The sequence below is a fragment of the Capsicum annuum genome, chromosome 11 (assembly GCF_002878395.1).
Source record: "Capsicum annuum cultivar UCD-10X-F1 chromosome 11, UCD10Xv1.1, whole genome shotgun sequence".
NCBI lineage: Eukaryota > Viridiplantae > Streptophyta > Magnoliopsida > Solanales > Solanaceae > Capsicum > Capsicum annuum.
Genome location: NC_061121.1, coordinates 61,984,112 through 62,002,993, shown reverse-complemented (window position 1 = coordinate 62,002,993; position 18,882 = coordinate 61,984,112). Strand labels below are relative to the sequence as shown.

General features: G+C 31.7%; 1 protein-coding gene across 5 annotated transcripts; it reads right to left on the bottom strand.

Moving 5' to 3' along the window:
• Nucleotides 1–3,784: 3,784 nt before the first annotated feature.
• On the bottom strand, nt 3,785–12,811 carry LOC107847915 (deoxynucleoside triphosphate triphosphohydrolase SAMHD1 homolog). Of its 5 annotated transcripts, none has more exons than XM_016692517.2 (20): nt 12,517–12,810; nt 11,341–11,378; nt 11,217–11,239; nt 10,142–10,248; nt 10,020–10,071; nt 9,857–9,941; nt 8,990–9,080; nt 8,601–8,636; nt 8,424–8,491; nt 8,275–8,337; nt 8,109–8,164; nt 7,943–8,016; nt 7,753–7,845; nt 7,567–7,668; nt 7,233–7,313; nt 7,063–7,151; nt 6,946–6,961; nt 5,830–5,940; nt 5,525–5,677; nt 3,785–4,624 (listed from the first exon to the last, which is right to left on the bottom strand). In XM_016692517.2, exons 1-19 carry the CDS (start codon nt 12,637–12,639, stop codon nt 5,564–5,566), a joined length of 1,422 nt encoding a protein of 473 aa, XP_016548003.1. In that variant the 5' UTR covers nt 12,640–12,810; the 3' UTR covers nt 3,785–4,624; nt 5,525–5,563. The 5 variants fall into 5 exon arrangements, with proteins under 5 accessions (XP_016548003.1, XP_016548004.1, XP_047254739.1 ...); XM_047398783.1 differs by lacking the exon at nt 3,785–4,624 and adding an exon at nt 11,937–12,059 and having other exon boundaries at nt 5,320–5,677; nt 12,517–12,649; XM_016692518.2 differs by lacking the exon at nt 5,525–5,677 and having other exon boundaries at nt 12,517–12,811.
• Nucleotides 12,812–18,882: the final 6,071 nt, after the last annotated feature.

Below are 18,882 nucleotides of genomic sequence, written 5' to 3'. Positions count from 1 at the left end.
GGATTATAAATGAGTATTTTGCCATCTCTGCAAGGCCAATGTGGTGGCCAACGCTCTTAGTGCATTATTAATAGAAAGTATTGCTTATATAGAGGACAAGAAGAAAGAACTAGCTCTCGTAGTTCATAAATTGGCCAAATTGGGAGTTTGGTTGGTTGACTCAAATGAGGTAGTATTTTGGTTCAAAATAGTTCGGAATCCTCATTAGTAGCCAAGTGTAAGGAAAAGCAAGATAGTAATTCTATTTTGCTTAATTTAAAAGTATCAGTCTAGAGTTAGAAGGTTAAGGTTTTCTCCCAAAGGGTACATGGTGTTCTTCACTATTAAGGCAGAATTTGTATTTCAGATGTAGATGAATTGAGATGGTGGAGGTTCATGATTCTCGATATTCTATCTACCAAGGATCCACTAAGATGTACCGTGATTTGTTTAAAGTCTATTGGTGGAGTGGTATGAAGAACAATATTGCATAATTTATGGATAAGTGCCCAAATTGCCTGCGGTTAAGTTTGAGCATCAGAGACCTGGTGTCATACTTCAGGACATCAGTACTCCTATTTGAAAGTGAGAGGTAGTGAACATGTACTTTGTTACAGGGTTGCCTCATACTGATCGACAGCATGATTCTATTTGGGTTTATTATGGATAGGATAACTAAGTTGACACATTTTCTAGTAGTTAACACTTCTAAATCAGCCGAGTACTATGTCAAACTCTACCTAAAGGAGTTTGTGATACTATATGAAGTCTCCTTGACTATCATTTCAGATAGAGGTACTCGACCTCCCAATTTTGAAAGGCATTTCAAAAGGGTCTTGGTGGGTTCATCTTAGTATAGCCTTTTGCCCGTAAACTGGTGGTTGGGCAGAGAGGACCATTCAAACTGAGGGTATATTGAAAGTATGTTGATCGATTTCAATGGTAGTTGGTATGATCATCTACTTTTAATTGTTTGTGTATAGTTATATAACTCTACTATTCAGATGGGCCTATTTGAAGCACTTTATGGAAAGACGTATAGATTTTCTGTTGGTTGGTTCAAAGTTTGTGAATATACATTGATAGGACCAGGCTCAGTCCATGAGGCTATTTAGAAAGTCCAGCTAACAAGAGAGAGTTTAAAAATGGCTTAAAGTCATTAGAAATCCTATACAGATGTGTGGAAGAAGGAACTTGAGTTTAACGTTGGTGATTTGGTCTACTTGAAAAGTTTGCCTATGAAAGGGGTGAAAAGGTTTGAGAAGCAAGGAAATATCAGTCCCCACTTTATTGGTCCTTATGAGATTGTAGGTCATTTTGGCAAAGTAACATATGAGCTACATTTGCCGACGGATTTAATAGCAGTACATCCAAACATTCATGTTTCCTTGCTGAAGAAGTCCATTGGTGATTCTGCATTGATTGTGCCCTTAAAAGGGGTTGGCGAGAAAGATAACCTCTCTTACGAAGAGGTTTCTATTGACATCCTTGACCGTCAAGTTCGTAGATTGAGGAATGAGGAGGTTGCATTGGTAATGGTTCTTTGGAAAAATTAGTCAGTTGAGGGAGCTACTTGGGAAGCAGAGGCAGACATGATGACCATATGGTATAAATCATCAAGTTTTAATAGAATAATAGGGGATTTGGTCATTTATTTACCAAGGACACAATAACTCTTTTCTCTCTTAACCAAGCTAAAACCTCCCTCACCAACCAACTCCTAAAGGACTGATCAGCTTTAAATGAGTATAACTTCCAGATTCAGATGCATTTTGAGTACCAAACCCATCAAGTAATAGGCATTTGAATTACCTTTCCAACACATTCAGTTTTTCCTTAATACGACATCGGAGAAGGAAGTTATGGCCTTTTCAGTAAAGCACTACTCTGCAGTGATATACCATAAAACCAACTACGAATCGAGTTACATTATACGATCGTATAGTGATATTGTTTGATCAAGATGACCCAACTTCTGTAATTTGACAAAGTGTACCCTTATGCCACGAGAGAGAACCACAATCATGCTTTGAAATCATGATCCTCAGGTACAATCATGAGTCCCACAATTGCCCTTGATAACCAGCAAACATACGAACCAAGGTACGACCAAAAGTAGATCCCATGATCGTACCAAGTCTCGTCTGATCATGTTCAGAGATCTCTCATCCATATGCTGGCCACTAGTGCAATCCATGATCATAGGTTATTCTCACGATCGTGGGAAGGTCTCGTATGTTTTTCCCCAAGGCCAATTAAGGTTCATCTTCCTTAGCTATCCAACTCTAAGAAGTTCTTCAGGGTTATCTTCAGGTATATGGGATTCCATAACTAGATTTCCTTCCACCCATTGAGTCCCAAAGTTAATCCAACTCTCCAGTTCAGTTATATTTCCTAATTTAGGGTTTATAGATATTGGTATTCATTGATATCTTAGTATTCTGGTTTTATTGAGTTATAATTCTCGTTTTGCATGAATTCTAGTGTTATTATTTAACCATGATCCTAAACCCTAGTTATATTGTAAAACTCCATGATTATTGGACCTGAGTCATTAAATTCTGAAATTGCATTCAGAATAAGTTCGAAAGCTCAGCATCGTGATCGCGCTTAAGATGATCTCATTATCCCATATCAACAGTAACAGTTTTGGTGAGTCCTCATCATGCAAGGACTAGAGTTAGTTTTTATTTCATTTTGTCTTTGGTGTTCCCAGTTCTCAGACAGTTAAAGTTAGTCGGGGCTTGTCCCAGCAACTCGTCTTAGTAGAGGATTTTCAGACTTATAGTTAGTTGTTCAGTTTTGATCTCAGACTTGTTTAGTGACGTTTTAATTTTCTTTGGATATTTATTTTATTATTCAAGGTCAACTTCCACATTTGTGTTGTTTTATCTGCTATTATCTATATTTCTTAGTATTTTTCCAGGTCTCGGTTAGCTTAGAGTCACTTGTGATTCTAAGCACCGTGTTAAGACTAAGGGTAGTCTCGCATCGTAATAGGTGACTTTAGTTTCCCGTGATTTAGGTAAGTTTCTAAAGTTTTCTTAATTGCAAACCATTTGGATAGACCATTCTTAATTATTTAAGTTCAACTACTATTTTGCTGAATCAGGAAAACATTGATTCAATGTTTTCTTCATCCGTCATTCAAATAGCTCAAACTCATTTACTAAAGCGCTAATTCTGGCTTCCTTTGCTTTCGAGGTTCCATCATTTGTGACTTCCAACTTGTCCCATATTTCTTTTGCAATTTTTCATGTTGATACCTTATCGTATTCAGATCCGCTAACTGCACAATAAAGTAAACTAATAACTATAGCGTTAGTTTGTATTACCTCTTATTGTTCTTTGGTGATGTCAAAAGTCTCCAAATAGATCTTCTTGCTAGTTGAGTCCTCGCTGGCTGAGTCTTCTGGTGTGATTCCAGGGATGGGCTTTGGTCCTTTCTTAATGACCATTGAAGCTTGAAAATCATTTGAATGAATGAAGATTCTAAAGCTTTTGTTCCAATGTGAATAATGTTGTCCATTAAAGTACGGAGGTCAATTTGATAAATGTCTATCTTGCAAGATTGCTCCAGGTATTTGACAGTTAGCCATAGGATCTTTGTCTCACGTGATGTTAAGCAACTGATAGATGAGGCCTTGCTCTAATAACCAATTGATGCTCAAGAGGGGAGGGGTGAATTGAGTCCCTTTTAAACACTTATTCAAAGACAGTCTACTTAAGTAGTATTCTAGTCGACTTACCTGCAACACAAGGTTAGTGCAGTAGATAATAATGTAAGCATATAATGGAGTAAAAATAAAAATAAAGACACAATGATTTATACTGATTCAGAACACCCTTATGGTGCCTACTTCCAGTTCTCTTGAGTTACAAGGGTTCGCTTAGAGCAAAATTGACGCAGCAGAGTACAGTGAGTGGTTTTATGTTTTTCTCTTGAATTGAAACAGACTTCAGTTCATTTTCATGTCCACACCCTCAACTTGTAAAGCTATCTATTATCTCCTCTATTTTTTCGCAATTTGACTTCAGTTCGTTTTCAGGTCACATTCTCAACTTGTAAAGCTATCTATTATCTCCTCTCCTTTTTTTTTTCGTAACAGAATTGCATTTTATGATTACAGTGCACTGATAAGATTAGAAATAGTACTTTTTGCTCAAGATGTACAAAGAGAGCTTATAAACAATCTAGGGGAGAGATCAAGAATCGTTCGTTTGATTCTTGATTAGTTGGCTCAATAAGGTAATCCAGGGATTGGGTTCAATCACTCTTGAAATGATTTGAGTGATATGAGCTGAGATCACAGATCTTGGTGATTGACTGATGAGTCTTCAGGTAAGGATGTTCTCCAGCGTGATAAAAATGCATTGATGTCTTCTTCCTTTTATGGTGGTTGTGAATCTTCCAAAACCTTGATTTCAGTAATTATGCACAGGGTCTTGAATAGTTGATTTGATATTCTTTCCTTGTGCAGCTTTGATCACCTCATATTAATAGCTTAGCTTCCTTGTAAGGCTCGAGTAGCTAATTGATATGCTTTCCATGTTCAGCTTTGACCACCTCATATTGATTGTTTCCTTATAAGACTGATATTCTTTCTGTCTGTAGCTTGATTTGTCCTTGAAGTGTGTTGTTTCCCTGAAATAGAGCAGATATTTTTAGGGTTGCCATTAAAACAATTTCGACTAACACAGTAAGCACCGCCACTTCAATTCTAAAGTCGCGGTATCAATCACCAAAAGAGAAAAAAAAAAAAAAAAAAGTGTCTCTATGAAGGATGCATAATGCATTTGGGATGTCAATAGGTGCTGCATCTTTATTAACAAATATACATGAGGTTGTCATTAAGTGACCAAATTTAGCCGAACTTTGGGCATACTACTATTCCTGCCGTTGAGAAGAAAAACTTGCTTTTGCCCTTGAAAAATATTTATCCCATCTATCAGTCTAAAACAATCTCTCTATTTCAAGTGCGCTACGAAACTCCTAAGGCACTTAAAAGAAACGACAAATTTGTTAGCTTTAATGTAATGAGAGATCATTGTCCTAAGGCACTTAAAAGGAAAGACAAAATTGTTAGCTTTAATGTGATGAGAGATCAACAATGCCGATATAGGAATTGGTCAGGTGAATTACTCTGCATTTTTGCTTTGGTCAAACTCCAAACGTAAGTAGCCTACATCACTACCCCCACACTAGAAAAGATTAGACTGCCACCAATCAAGATACGCAGTTAGGCTACAATCTATCAGGAATAGGAAATTTAGATGTATTGATTTCAGTAATTCAATCAAACATTGTTAAAGGAACTAAGAGGAAAATAATGGGCACAATTGGCGAAAGCACATCCCTGTTGGTACCAATTTTTACATCTGGCCAACACCATTATAGTGTTGCCATTACAGAACCTATATGCAATATCAACTAGCAAGGACTTCATGTATCTCGACTTACAAGATCAACCAAAATGATATCAGTTTAGCCACACACATACGCATCTATATGATAAGAGTGAGAATCTATGGTTCATGTGTATACACAGAATGTAAATCTGGCTAGAATCAGATATATAGCCATTCATTTTTCCTTGTACTTCAGGCATTTCTTCTTTTCAGGAGTAGCATGCACTTGCGTTTTCTTCCCATAAGTCTTAATCTGAAAATTCTCAAATGCTTTGGAAACAGCTTCTACCTGTAAGATGTCACCAAAATTACAAAAGCATATACAATGCTCATATATTCTTTAAATTCCAAGAGAAATGGAGGTTTCGAAGTGCGCTCATGACAAGAAGCAGGCAGTTTAGAAGAAAATAAGGGAGTAGGGTTTGGCTGCATCTCACTGACCAGTTCAGGTTTCCTGGTATAAACTCTAACAATCATATCCTGATAACACACAGGCAACAAGTGACTGATGCAACCATCCTTTAAACGTAATTTCTCAAAGCTATCATAATCCTGTAAACAGTAGCAGCACATTAGAGAAGCAGGCGGAAAGATTGAAACATGTGCCTCCAAAAGAAAATTGGCCATATAAGACTCTTTTTCCAGTCAACATTTACAGCAGAATGAGATCTAAAAATGATGTCTGAGAACTAGAGCTAAGAACTTCCAGAGCTAATCAATGGGGTTTATCCTGCTAAGGTACTAAGGAAGTTTAATTTCTGTGCTATAAAGTCTTTGTCTTTTCCATTTAACTGATGTGGAAAATTGGCCATATAAGACTCTTTTTCCAGTCAACATTTACAGCAGAATGAGATCTAAAAATGATGTCTGAGAACTAGAGCTAAGAACTTCCAGAGCTAATCAATGGGGTTTATCCTGCTAAGGTACTAAGGAAGTTTAATTTCTGTGCTATAAAGTCTTTGTCTTTTCCATTTAACTGATGCACATCAGTGTTTTCAATAGTTCAGAATAGATGAACAAAAATCACTAGATAATCTAAGAAACATATAATTGATAGCTGCAAAGAGATTTTTACCCACTTGCATGAAGAGTACCATTATATTAGAAGGTTAATTTCTAACTATAGGTAGACATAGTCAAAGAGCACTCACTAACACTTCTTTAGCCAAATTAACTGAAATTTCCATCTTTGTAGCTTCAGGGAAAGAAGATACTCCCTCCGTTTCATTTTAGTTGGATCTTACTAAAAATATTTATTTCAATTTAGTTGTCCCATTGATAAAATCAAGAAGATTTTAATATGTTCTTCCAACAATACCCTTATCATTAAATGACTATACAAGTTGTATATATTCAAATTATATTTTCAAAGCATAATTAATAAGGCTAATTTGGTAAAGTAGATCCCTAATAAATATTTTTCTTAATGAGTGTGCCAAGTCTATAGGGGCCAACTAATACCAAACGGAGGGAGTAATTAAGTTCTGACACAAATATTTGTTCGTATATGTTTCTGCAAGATTCTTGAAAGTATACAGGGCAAAAAAAATATAATACCTGGAAGAAGCTGATCCTGCGTGATATTTGACCACAAGAACAGAAGAAACCAAAAGGCTTTAGTCATTACACAAGCATGAGATTCTGAGCAACATTAACACCAAGATTCAAAAGTACCTTTCCAATGGATTATTCTTTCCACTAGCCAAATCAATTTTGACATTAGTAACAATGACATCTTCCTCATTCAAATGAGCATCAGAATTCTGGATACAAAATTACTCTATGAGGCAGTGTCCATCATTATCAGGTAAATAAAAAGAGGTTATTGGAGTTCGCTGAAGTACCTGGGAACAAATTATGTCTTGAGCCGTAACATTTTTAAAATGCTCCAGATTCTCCTTGGGCACAGCAAACTCATTACAGTACTGTCGGAATATTGATGCAAAAATATTTTAGCCATTTTGTCCTCACTGTAAACAACTTGGTAGTTGATATCATTCAACTTATAGAGAACAAGAACAATGAAAGAGCATAGGAATTGCACAGATGTAAAAAGATAACATGAACAGTTCCGTAAATTAAGATCCTTAAGTCATATATAACAGGAAACAACTTGAAGCTGCAGATGTTTTTCAACTAGAATTACGACTCCGGACTCTCTGGCTTTATAGTGGATACCTGGTATATGTCCCTCCTCCGAATTCGACGAATCAGATTTCTGGATTCCTCTAGATCTTGATGGGTGGAAGTTTCAATTCTTTTGACTATTGTATCATCTAACTGCACATTGTTAATTTAACTGATGGTTTAATGTTCAGACAGGCATGGTATTTTGGGTTGTATAAACGGAAAAGATTATCCAACCATCCAGTACTGAGCTGGTTCATCGATTTGTGCAGCAATTTGAAAATGCTCATTGGCTTTTATCAAGGCATCTACAACCATGAGCTCTATTGCCTAAAAATTATAAGATGGAAAAAGAAAACCCCAGTCAGATTTTAGTAGAAAGTGGAAACATTTGAAATGAAGAACACAGGTGAAAAATTCTTTGAACCTTCACTTTTGGATGCATATAGACCGTACGATGCAAATCAGCACGAGTAGAAAAAAGCTTGTGGATTGTAAGATCTAACAGGATTGTCGGGTGTAAAGTGAGAATTCTTCCTATATCTGGAAGATGTTAATGTTTCATTCAACATAATAGTTTCAAGAATACTAACATTCCTTCGCCCGATAACATATTTCATTGTCTATAACACGCATTGTTTCCATTAGCCTGCAAGCGCAAAAAGGTAGTATTATCTTTCCCAGAATTAGTAATGGTTCTGGGACAAATTCTTCAGTTATAAAAAGAAAGAAGGATCAAATTGAGTACGGAGATCATGCCTCTGGAACTGAAAATTGCACCCAAGACCACAAGCTCTGGTGTCACGCTCTATATAATCAAATCTGCAAAAACATAGATTCATCTAATGCAGCTGCAAGCGCATAATTAAAGTTGCATCTGAACAAAGTACAAGGAGAGGTGAATTTACTTGTCAACATCTATTCCATTTCGCCCATTAGCAACAATGTCATACAAGAACTGCTTCTCTTTCAAGCTCTGTATAGTAGTAAGTAATGAAGCAAAAAAGATTCAGCATGCGTTTTCAGATCTTGGCTATTTCAATATCTCAACAGATCGACTCAAATCCTCCCATAAAAATGCTTACCTCTGATTTACCTTCCTTAGAAGCAACTATCATTTCCTGTGTACAATAGAATAGGTATTATGATACCACTCAAAGGAAAGCCAGAAGTAGGGCTGAAAAAGCAAAACTACCCTTAGAATCCAAAATAAAGCTCCAGAACAAACTGAAAATAAAGCTCATGATAATGAACAATGTGAAAAGTTTCCAATCTAACATTATATAATTCTGAAAGCATCAGGTACAAATCAAGAAGATAACATTCCAAACCCATAGTGAATTATGCCATAAAGACAGACAAACTCAGTGCAACTAGTCCTAGAGTGCTGAGATTGCATCTTTAGGGGAGGGAACATTTGATTTAAGAGACATAAAATGGCATCATGACATAACATGCGTTATTTTCATCCAACCTTTACTTTCTTCAATTTGTTAGAGTCAATATCAATGCTATGCTCATCAACAATATAGTCTATCATCTTCAAAGACATATCTTCATGGGACCTGAAATTTTTTTATTCAGTAAGTAGTTAGAGAAGTTGACTAAAAATAAAGGAATTTTTAAGCAAGATATGTAAAGAGGCTTTGAACATGGGGGGAGAGATCTTTGAAAGACTAATTCAGTTAACCTCAAGTTCATCTTAAGTATGGAAGAGAATCAAACAGGAGGAACACTCATCAAATGATTTTTCTCAAAAGAAAAGTATATCTCACAAGATCAAATGAGTCACAAAAATCACGCGTGATCTATCTGCTGCTCGTAGTACAATTACTCATATGTTTGTAAAGGTACATTAATTGCTTCAAACTACAGGGAGTAATAAAGTTATAGTAAAACAGGAAAAATGACCGAGTGGTGTTGCCAGTCTTCTCTTTATTGCAAGAAAGAGAAAAAGGATTGCAATTGTAGATAGATAAGCACTTTCCACTTACATGGTAATGGCATTCTTTTGAAGCCACAAATACTGCAAATACCTCTGTTGGGTGAGTAAGGATAACCAGTGCATGGTGAATGTTGTGGCAGTGTCATACAGACTCATTTTTGGATGAAGAGGACAGAGGAGTACTTTCACTTAAAATGTACCAAAGAAGTAGAGATAGGTAGAAAAAACCCTACACGATATGCATTGATGCCCAATAAGAATAAGAATTTTAGGAATACTTATAGTGCCAAGCAGACCAAATATCTCCGTAGGGGAGCACTAAAGGAGTTCTCTGTATCAAATCCTTGAGTTCTGATGGATGAAAAAGAGAGAAAAAGTTTTTATATTAACAATTACCATTTAATGCCGCCACGAACCCGAGGAAGAAATTCACGCTCAAACATGTGACTGAATGGCCCATGACCCACATCATGTAGTAATCCTAGATGAACTCAAGTAAGAACGAACGATGGCTAGATGCTGTTGAGAAAATGAACCTTCGCTGGTATATTTGACTTACCAGCAAGTTTCACAGTCTGTATGTCAAAAGATTCAATGCCAAGCTCCAGTCCCTACAACCACAGCATGTCCATCAAAACATTTTATCAAATATAGGGCCAAGATATTAGGATATAGTCCTACTTGATAGGTCTTAAGTCTGCGGACAGCATCACTGGCCAGCCAATAGACCCCTAAGGAATGCTCAAACCGAGAGTGCACCGCCCCAGGATAAACCATGTATGTAAGACCTAGGACAGAAATTGAGATCAAGTCAACATTACAAGTTTGAATCCCAAATGATGGCAAAAGCCCCCCGAAAAGACCATTTACTTTCTGAAAATGTTCTAACCCAGATTACTTATATCTGATATGAAACACCAAGGAACAGAAAAGTTTCTGCCTTTATAAGTGCAGTGGCTTGACTATAGTTTTTTGTTACCGCTAGAGGACAAAAATTGTTGGCAGTAACTCTAATTGATGATTCACCACAACCTCGCTATACACCTTTTCTAAAAGAAAATTAGTATGTAAAAGACAACTTGTAGTTATAATCTAAGCAAGTGGTTGCCACTTTAAGCATTAATGTGCATATATAGATGACACAGATATGATGAAATCGTCTGAAACACAGCCCTGCTGAAAGAAATAATTTTTGGTGCCCAAGGAGTACAAAGTTAGTTAAAATGATCACATGCACCATATATAGAACTCTTGTTTCTCATTTTGTTTTAGCCTTTCTCCGAAAAAAATATTCTTGGGATGAATTTGTTGTTGCAACACTTTGAGCAAGTTGACAATAAAATAACAAAGTCAGGGGTCAAGCAATCAAGCTAGTAGTCCAGATGGTCACACCATCACCTTAGAAAATGTCCACAAGAGTCAAGTTTAGCTAATTTATCATACTGGAAATAAAGCGCAGCAACACAGAAACGTATTACTTAGCTTCTATAATATGGAAAAAAACGGATACATCCACCTGCAACTTGTTCAACAACCGCTGAAACAAAATTTAAATAACGTGCTTGTGACATTACATAACCAAATTTATCCTGAGCCTAACAAATATACATTTGCAAAGCCTCAAAAATTCATTTTCGCCAGTAATCATAAATCATTATCCCAAACATAAGAGTTTGTCCAAACAACAGCTTCACTAATACACACATTCGCCTGCTCTTTAAGGAAAAACTTAAAAGGAAACAAAGCATATTCGTACCTAGCTGCTTCAAATCGCGAAGCCTGCAACATACACAAAAAGCACAATTGGAATTATTTCCAGCCAACCAAATCAAAGATGTTTGGATTAGAAAAGAAACAATTTACAAACAAATTAAGCGTGCCTCTGAAATTGTTCAGTGTCGATGAACTTCAGAGATTGCTGCAATAGAAGGACAGAACTGTTGTTAAATACAGTAATAAATATACAAAATCTTCTATCTCACCAAGTGCTCATATTAAAGAAAACGTATATCATGCATGCCAGTATATATACTCACTTTGACTTCAAAAATTCTATTTTCACTTGAATCAAAACATTAAAAGTGAATCATGCTTTTGTGAAGGAAATACTTCCGCTTAATAAATACTCTTTCCATCCCAATTTATGTGACACCTTTCGGATTTCGAGATTCGCACAAGTGTATCTTTGCTAGTAATTTTTTTCATAGATCTTTCAAATATTTGAATTATCAATCATTGTGACTCATAGTACTTTTTAATTAGTTTCCAAATATATAAACTTACTTCAAGAAAATCGAAGACTCCATGTCCAAATTCACGGACAAAATTAAATTATTTGACTATCAAAGTCTTGAACTATGCCACATAAATTAGGGCAGGAAAAATACCTACTACTTTGAAGAATAGAGTCAACAGAAATATAGAATAAACGAATCACAAAAAGTACGGAAAGAAGACAAACTGGTTATAGTCATACTTAGCCCAATTGATGTGCTTGACTATCAGCCGTTCACCACAAAAGGAAAGGTCTCCTTTTTCAGATACTATTCCTACTACACAAATATTTGCTGTAATATTTGTAATAAAGTATTATAAAGTACTGTAATAAAGAGCAAAAAAGAGCAGAAATTAATATAATGATGCTGAAAGGCAAAACAGAACAACGGAATTGGAAATTTCACATACAAATGGAAAAACGAAATTCAAGTTACCGAATTAGCATCTTCATTTCAAACGCAAAAATCAGTATAAATAAACTCAAATTTCTCATAAACAAAAACGAAGTCCGAATTTGATAAGTATTAAAGCTTCACGCACTCCGATTTTTGATCAGAATAGAGACACGGAGCAGAAAAGCAGAATGATAAAGTACTAACAAAATACACGCTACGAAACTTCACTACTTTACATGAAAGAGAAATACAAATTATAAAGTCAATTACATCATTTCGAAAGCAAAAAAGAGCGGAAATTAACATGCAAAGCAGAAGAACGAAATTAGAAATTTCACACTCAAACGAGAAAAGCAAATTCAAATATAGAAATAGAAAGGGTACGCGATCGAGATGGATGTTGCCATGGACATTATCATGAATAAGCTTGGAGAATCGACGGTCTTCGAACGGAGCGTCACCGGAGTTGTATCTTAGTAAGGCGTTGCCGTTGTGATAGTCTCCCATTGTTAGCTAGCTATACGAAGTTCTGGAAAGTTCGAGAGAGTGTTTTGGTTGTGTTCTAAAGTTTTGCATGAAAGAATTTGAGTGGGAGTTGCTTTTTATAGGGGAAGAAGGAAGAGGGAAAGGCGTAAGGTAAAGGTAGAGGTAGAGGAATGTTATAGTGGTGAAGTGATGGAGATGCCGCCAAGTAATGTATGTCGCTTGGTTACCAAAAAAAAAAAAATGTATGTTGCTTATTCACACGCGCACTGGAAGATCGTGTTACAACCAACACATAATTACTTCTGCTTAGCAAAATCAGTTGGCACGTTCATTTTTCAGTAGTCAAATTATATACAAATTTTAATTGAAAAAAATAGGATTAGTTGTGTATAAACTTTTTAAATTTCTTCGTCTTTTTTATTTTTATAAGAAACAGGAGATTCTCATTACCTTGTTCAACAAACTATAAGCGGGATGTTTGCTATGTGTTAAGTCTATATTTTTTGTTTAACTTATATATAAGTATAATTACATTATGTTAAGTTTATTTAATTCAATTTAAACTTTTTAAAAAAAAATTGTCTTTTTTACAAGAAACAAGAGATTTTCATTACCTTATTCGAGCGGCTATAAGCGGGATATTTGCTATGCTTTAAGTCTTATGTTTTTTCGTGAACTTCTAGTATAAGTATAGTTATATTATGTTAAGTTTATTTAATTCACTTTTACTATAAAAATTAGTTTAGTTAATTCTCAAAAAGCATAATAAGACAACCACTTTTCTTTAGTATTATTTTGTATTTTCCGTGTTCGACAACGCATTTCAAATGCCAGCAAGGGAGGGTTGTGCTATGAAATAGGAGAATTAATTTGTGAATCTCTGCATGCCTCCTAGGAGAATAATTCCGAAGAACCTTTGTATATTCGTAGCTCTTGCAACTTTTTATTGTTATAACTGCTAAACGATATATATGAAATATTTTTAATACCATTTTGTATGTAATTAGATAAATACTGAACTTGTAAGTCGCACGGAAATCAGAATACAATTAAAAAAGAATTGGTTTAAAAAAATGTTTTTGTCATTAATTTTTTCCACTTAATCACTCTAGTAATAATGTCTATGTCCAACGTGAATCAGTAGTTCGAATAACCATCAACCAAGGTTTTGAAAAGAAAAAAAATCAAAAGAAAAGGACTGCTGTTTTTATCATAGATTGAATGGAATTTAGTTGAGATCAAAAGGGGGATAGGAAAATATGATTTTGAGAAAAGATGTTTTGCAGGTTGCGGTTGTGAAATATGCATTAAATTTGAAAAAAATATTAATTAAAATGTTTTGTTTGTGGAAAAAAGTTGCTTGAATAAAAACTAATCAAAACAACTTTTTTCAAACGTGAAATTTATATTTAATTTTACTTTTTTTTAAAAAAAGGGACAAGTTCAATGTAAAATCAAAATATTATTGTGAATTTTTTATTTTTTAATAAAAAGAAAGAAATTCATGTCCAAACGGGCTCTAAAAAGATGAATTTATGACTTATGCTGCTATAGGATCTCAATTTTTTTCTTGTAGAGTTGAGGGGGAAAGAGAATTGCTTTAGCTTGATAAATCAAATTATCGTCTAGAATCTCTTTATGTTGTGTTTTTCTTTTCTCACCTTCACGAAATATTGTAAGTTGGATGAGATCGCGTCATACTTAACAAAAGATTTTAAATTTAAATAGAAAAATGAAGAAATTCGTGGTAATATTCCCCTTAAGGGCTAAGGCTTTATGTCTAACGTCAATCTAGATTAATTAAGCAAGTAAATATTGAAATCAAATAATTAAAGTAGAAAAAGAACTTTTTTATTTTATCGAAATCATGGAAGAAAGTAATTCATAGGGTCTGTGTGCGATGCCAATCTGGATTAATTGAGTAAGTGATTATTGAAAGTAAATCATGGAGGAAAATAATTCATGCTAATAGAGGGGAAAAGGGGAACAAAATGGAAAAGAGAGGTGACAGAAATTGTAAGGAGTAGGGAAAGGAATAAGGAAGCTAAAGATTTGAGATCAAAAAAGGCAGAGATTTTGCGTATTCGTGAAGCCAAATAAAAAACTGTTTCAATATGCATGTGGTTTGATTGACGTTGCTGCGGCCTGAGAACTGGCGCTACTGAGATGTCTACTGTATGAAACAAAATAATTCATTAGTATAGTTGGTTGAGAATATTGTTATACTGAGATTAATTATGATAGGATAAGTTATATTGAGATAAGTTTTTTATTGAGTGTTTGGTTTGTTGTATTCAAAATAATATACATGGTGTAATTTTTAAGAATAAATTAATCTAAAATTTACACACATACACAACTTATGTTTTCAATATTACAAAAAATCTCAACTCCTTAAACATATTACAAAAATTTAAACATATACACAGAATGCTATATATATGTCGGTTATGTTATGTATATTAATAGAAAGAGGGTAAAGTAATTAAAGAAATGGGAGAGAGTGTAATTACTTTCAAAAGAGTTGGTATTTATGTTATTTATGCTAAATTAATTGATTACCAAAATACCCTCCATCTTACTATTTAACTTTTTATATAGATATTTCTTTTCAAACTTTAAATATTTATTCTAAAAATAAAACTTTCATTTTATTTAGCTTAATTTATGTGTGTGCGCGCATTTTCATGATTATATCGTGTGTATTTTAAAAATAAAATTTTCATCTTATTTAATTTTAATTTTTTTATGTGTGTCTTCCCATGATTATGTCATGTTTGTTTAAAATAAAATCTTACTACATCTTATTTAGTTTGAAATAAAAACTTTCAACTTAAATTCGTTAAAGTAAAAGAGGATTTATTGTTTATGTCACTTCATTTAAACACATATCACTCATATAATATAGAATATTAAATTCATGTTAATTGATATATACAATATCAATTTTCAAGTGACTAAAAATTATTTAATTTAAAATATATAATTCAACAATGGAGTTGACATTTTTATTATTTTTTAAAGTAATTAAAATATATAAATAAATATAATAATTATTCAAATAAATTTAATGTATAATATATTCATAAATAAAATATATACATATATATGTGTGAAATGAAATGAAAATATACATTGAACTGAAATAATACCTTGATCTATTATTTCTTTCTTTGAACTGAAATATATTCGGACTGCAAGCATTTTCTAATATATAGAAGAGGCTAGAAGAGGCGGTCGTCATGCTTGCTTCCTTCGTGATTTTACCATATCACCGCTAATTAATTATTATATGTCATTTAGGTATTAAAAAATTAATAATATTTAACAAAAATATAAAATAGACATTTATGACATGTCTGCTTCAGCTGCTTCAACCGTAATTTTACTATTTCATCCCTAATTAATTACTATAGGTCATTTACGTATTAATCCGTGATTTTACTATATCACCCCTAATTAATTATTATATGTCTTTTAAGTATTAAAAATTAATAATATTTAACAAAAAATAAAATACACATTTATGACATGTCGGCTTCAATTGCTTCAACCGTAATTTTATTATTTCATCCCTAATCAATTACTATAAGTTATTTAAGTATTAAAAAAATTAATAATATTTAATAAAAAGTTAAAATAAATCAAAAAAATGATAAACAAACTATTCAAGTTTTAAATTAATTTGACATCTTATATAAGGCTTGTATAAATTTTTTTCACAAATATTTTTTATATTAATTTTGTTATACCACTTCTAATAAGTTATTTCCTAATTGATTATTATATGTCATTTACATATTAAAAAATTTGATTAAAAAAAAAAAATAAAAATAGACATTTATGACATGTTTGTTTCAGTTGTTTCAACCGTATTTTTACTATTTTATCCCTAATTAATTATTATGAGTCATCTAAATATTAAAAAAAATTAATAAAAAAATAAAATAAAATAAAAAATAAATTAATTATTGATGTTTTAAATTAACTTGACATCTTATATGAGGCCTGCTTAATTTTTTTTTACAACTATTTTTTGTAGTAATTTTATTGTATCACTTCTAATAAGATATTATGAGTCATTTAAGACATGTCTACTTCGGGACTTGAATCGTGATAATTGATTGACTCTCAAAATTATATCAGTGTCACTTAAATTAAAATAGAAGAAAAATTATTATAAATTTCAATAATTAAAAACTTAAATTATTCTAAAAATATATTAGACTATCAATGCTACAAAACTTTGGACAAGGAGAGTATTATAAAATATAATGGCTAACAACTTAAAATAGTAAATTACAATGTCAAAAAACTATTATAAATTACAATAGATAACAACTTAAAATATCTAAAAAATATTTAAAATATAATTAATTATCAAAATTTTATTTGTATCATATAAATTGAGACTAAAAAAAACATATATTCGGCCCATGCTAGCACGGACCTTCAATATCTAATTTTCTTTATTTCTATTATATAGAAGAGGTGGTTTCGACCACCTTTTCCAATTACCAAAAAACTCAATTACTTCCACATAATTACATATCATACCCCAATATATAATAATTTTATTATTTTATCATAATGATTTAAATATTTAATATATTTTATTAATTTATATTAATTAATTATAACTACATATTGAAAGTAATTTCTTTTTATTTATTTAATTATCTATCATGTTCAAAATTAATTTGTTGCCACAAATCACAATAATTAATAACTTAAAATATTTGAAAGACATAGAGAATTTTTATTGACTCTTACCAAAAAAACCCTCTGCTCCCACTTAATTACATACCATGCCCCAATATATAATAATTTCATTGTTTCATCATAATGATTTAAATATTTAATATATTCTATTAATTTATATTAATTAACCATAACTACATATTGGAAGTAAAAAAATTTTATTTATTTAATTGACTATCATGTTCAAAACTAATTTGTTACCACAAATCACAATAATTAATAACTTAAAATATTTAAAAGACATATAAAAATTTTATTGACTCTCATTATTTTAGCAATACCACATAAATTGAGATAAAAGAAAAAGTACTGCAAATCATAATAATTAACAACTTAAAATATTTAAAAGATATATAAAAAATTTAGTTGACTCTCAAAATTGTATCGAAACCACATAAATTGGAACACAAAAAGTAAATATATTATTTGATAATTACGTAAAAATTATTATAAATCACAATAATTAACAAGTTAAAATACTTTTTTAAAAATAGATAAAAGTTCTATTCAACTCTCAAAATTTTATCGGTGCAGCATAAATTATGACAAAATAAAAAGTTATCTTAATTAATTGCAACTAAATATTTGAAGTAAATCAATTTTATTATTTTAATTGACTTTTATATAAAAAAATAATATTTTTATTTATTTATTTATTTTAGAAAATTTAAATTTTAAAATTACTTTTTCCTTATATAGAAATACTAATATTTAAACTTAAATATAAATTTTTAAATTATAAAATTAATAAATTTAATTTAATAAAATAAATTTCTAATAATATTTTTTTAGAATTTGTGTTGGATCAATACGTATCAAGTTAAAAATAAATAAAAAAAATATATAGTAAAACTTTATTATTATAATGCACTATCCAATAATGTTTAATAATAGCGTATTTTGCATATGCAAATATAGCATCCCGTATTTAATTAATATATTATTCTGATAAATTATCGATGATTACTTTTGGATATGATAGAATTATATTAATTTTTATGGTAATAACATAATTAATCGCTCTTAATTAATTATTATGAGTCATCTAGGTATTAAGAAAATAAATAATATTTAATGAAAAATAAAATAGACATAAAATACGAAATTAACTCTTAATGTTTTAAATTAAATTTTCTTATTTCGAAAGATGATTTTACTATATCACTTATTATTATAAGTCATTTATGTATTAGAAAAATAAGAATAACAAAATGATATGTCAACATAAAATATTTGATTGACTATCAAAATTATATTAGTGTCACATAAATTGGGACGAGACAGAAGAAGATATAAAGCAACATATATTATTTGAAAATAAAATAAAAAGTACTGTAAATAACAATAATTAACAAAAAAATAAATAAAAATTGACTGATTTCTACTTCAGCTGCTTCAGTCGTAATTTTACTATATCACCCCTAATTAATTATTATGGTCATTTAAGCATTGTATCACATAAGTTGAGATAGAAAAAATATTATAAATCACAATGATCAAAAA

Bases quoted from the DNA above. Each gene is read 5' to 3' on its own strand.
- LOC107847915 (XM_016692517.2), bottom strand. From the start codon at position 12,639: ATGGGAGACTATCACAACGGCAACGCCTTACTAAGATACAACTCCGGT. The intron at 8,017-8,108 runs GTTAGTATTCTT...CAATCCTGTTAG, and splicing joins ATGTTATCGGGCGAAGGAAT to ATCTTACAATCCACAAGCTT. The intron at 7,669-7,752 runs GTTGGATAATCT...AACAATGTGCAG, and splicing joins AACCAGCTCAGTACTGGATG to TTAGATGATACAATAGTCAA.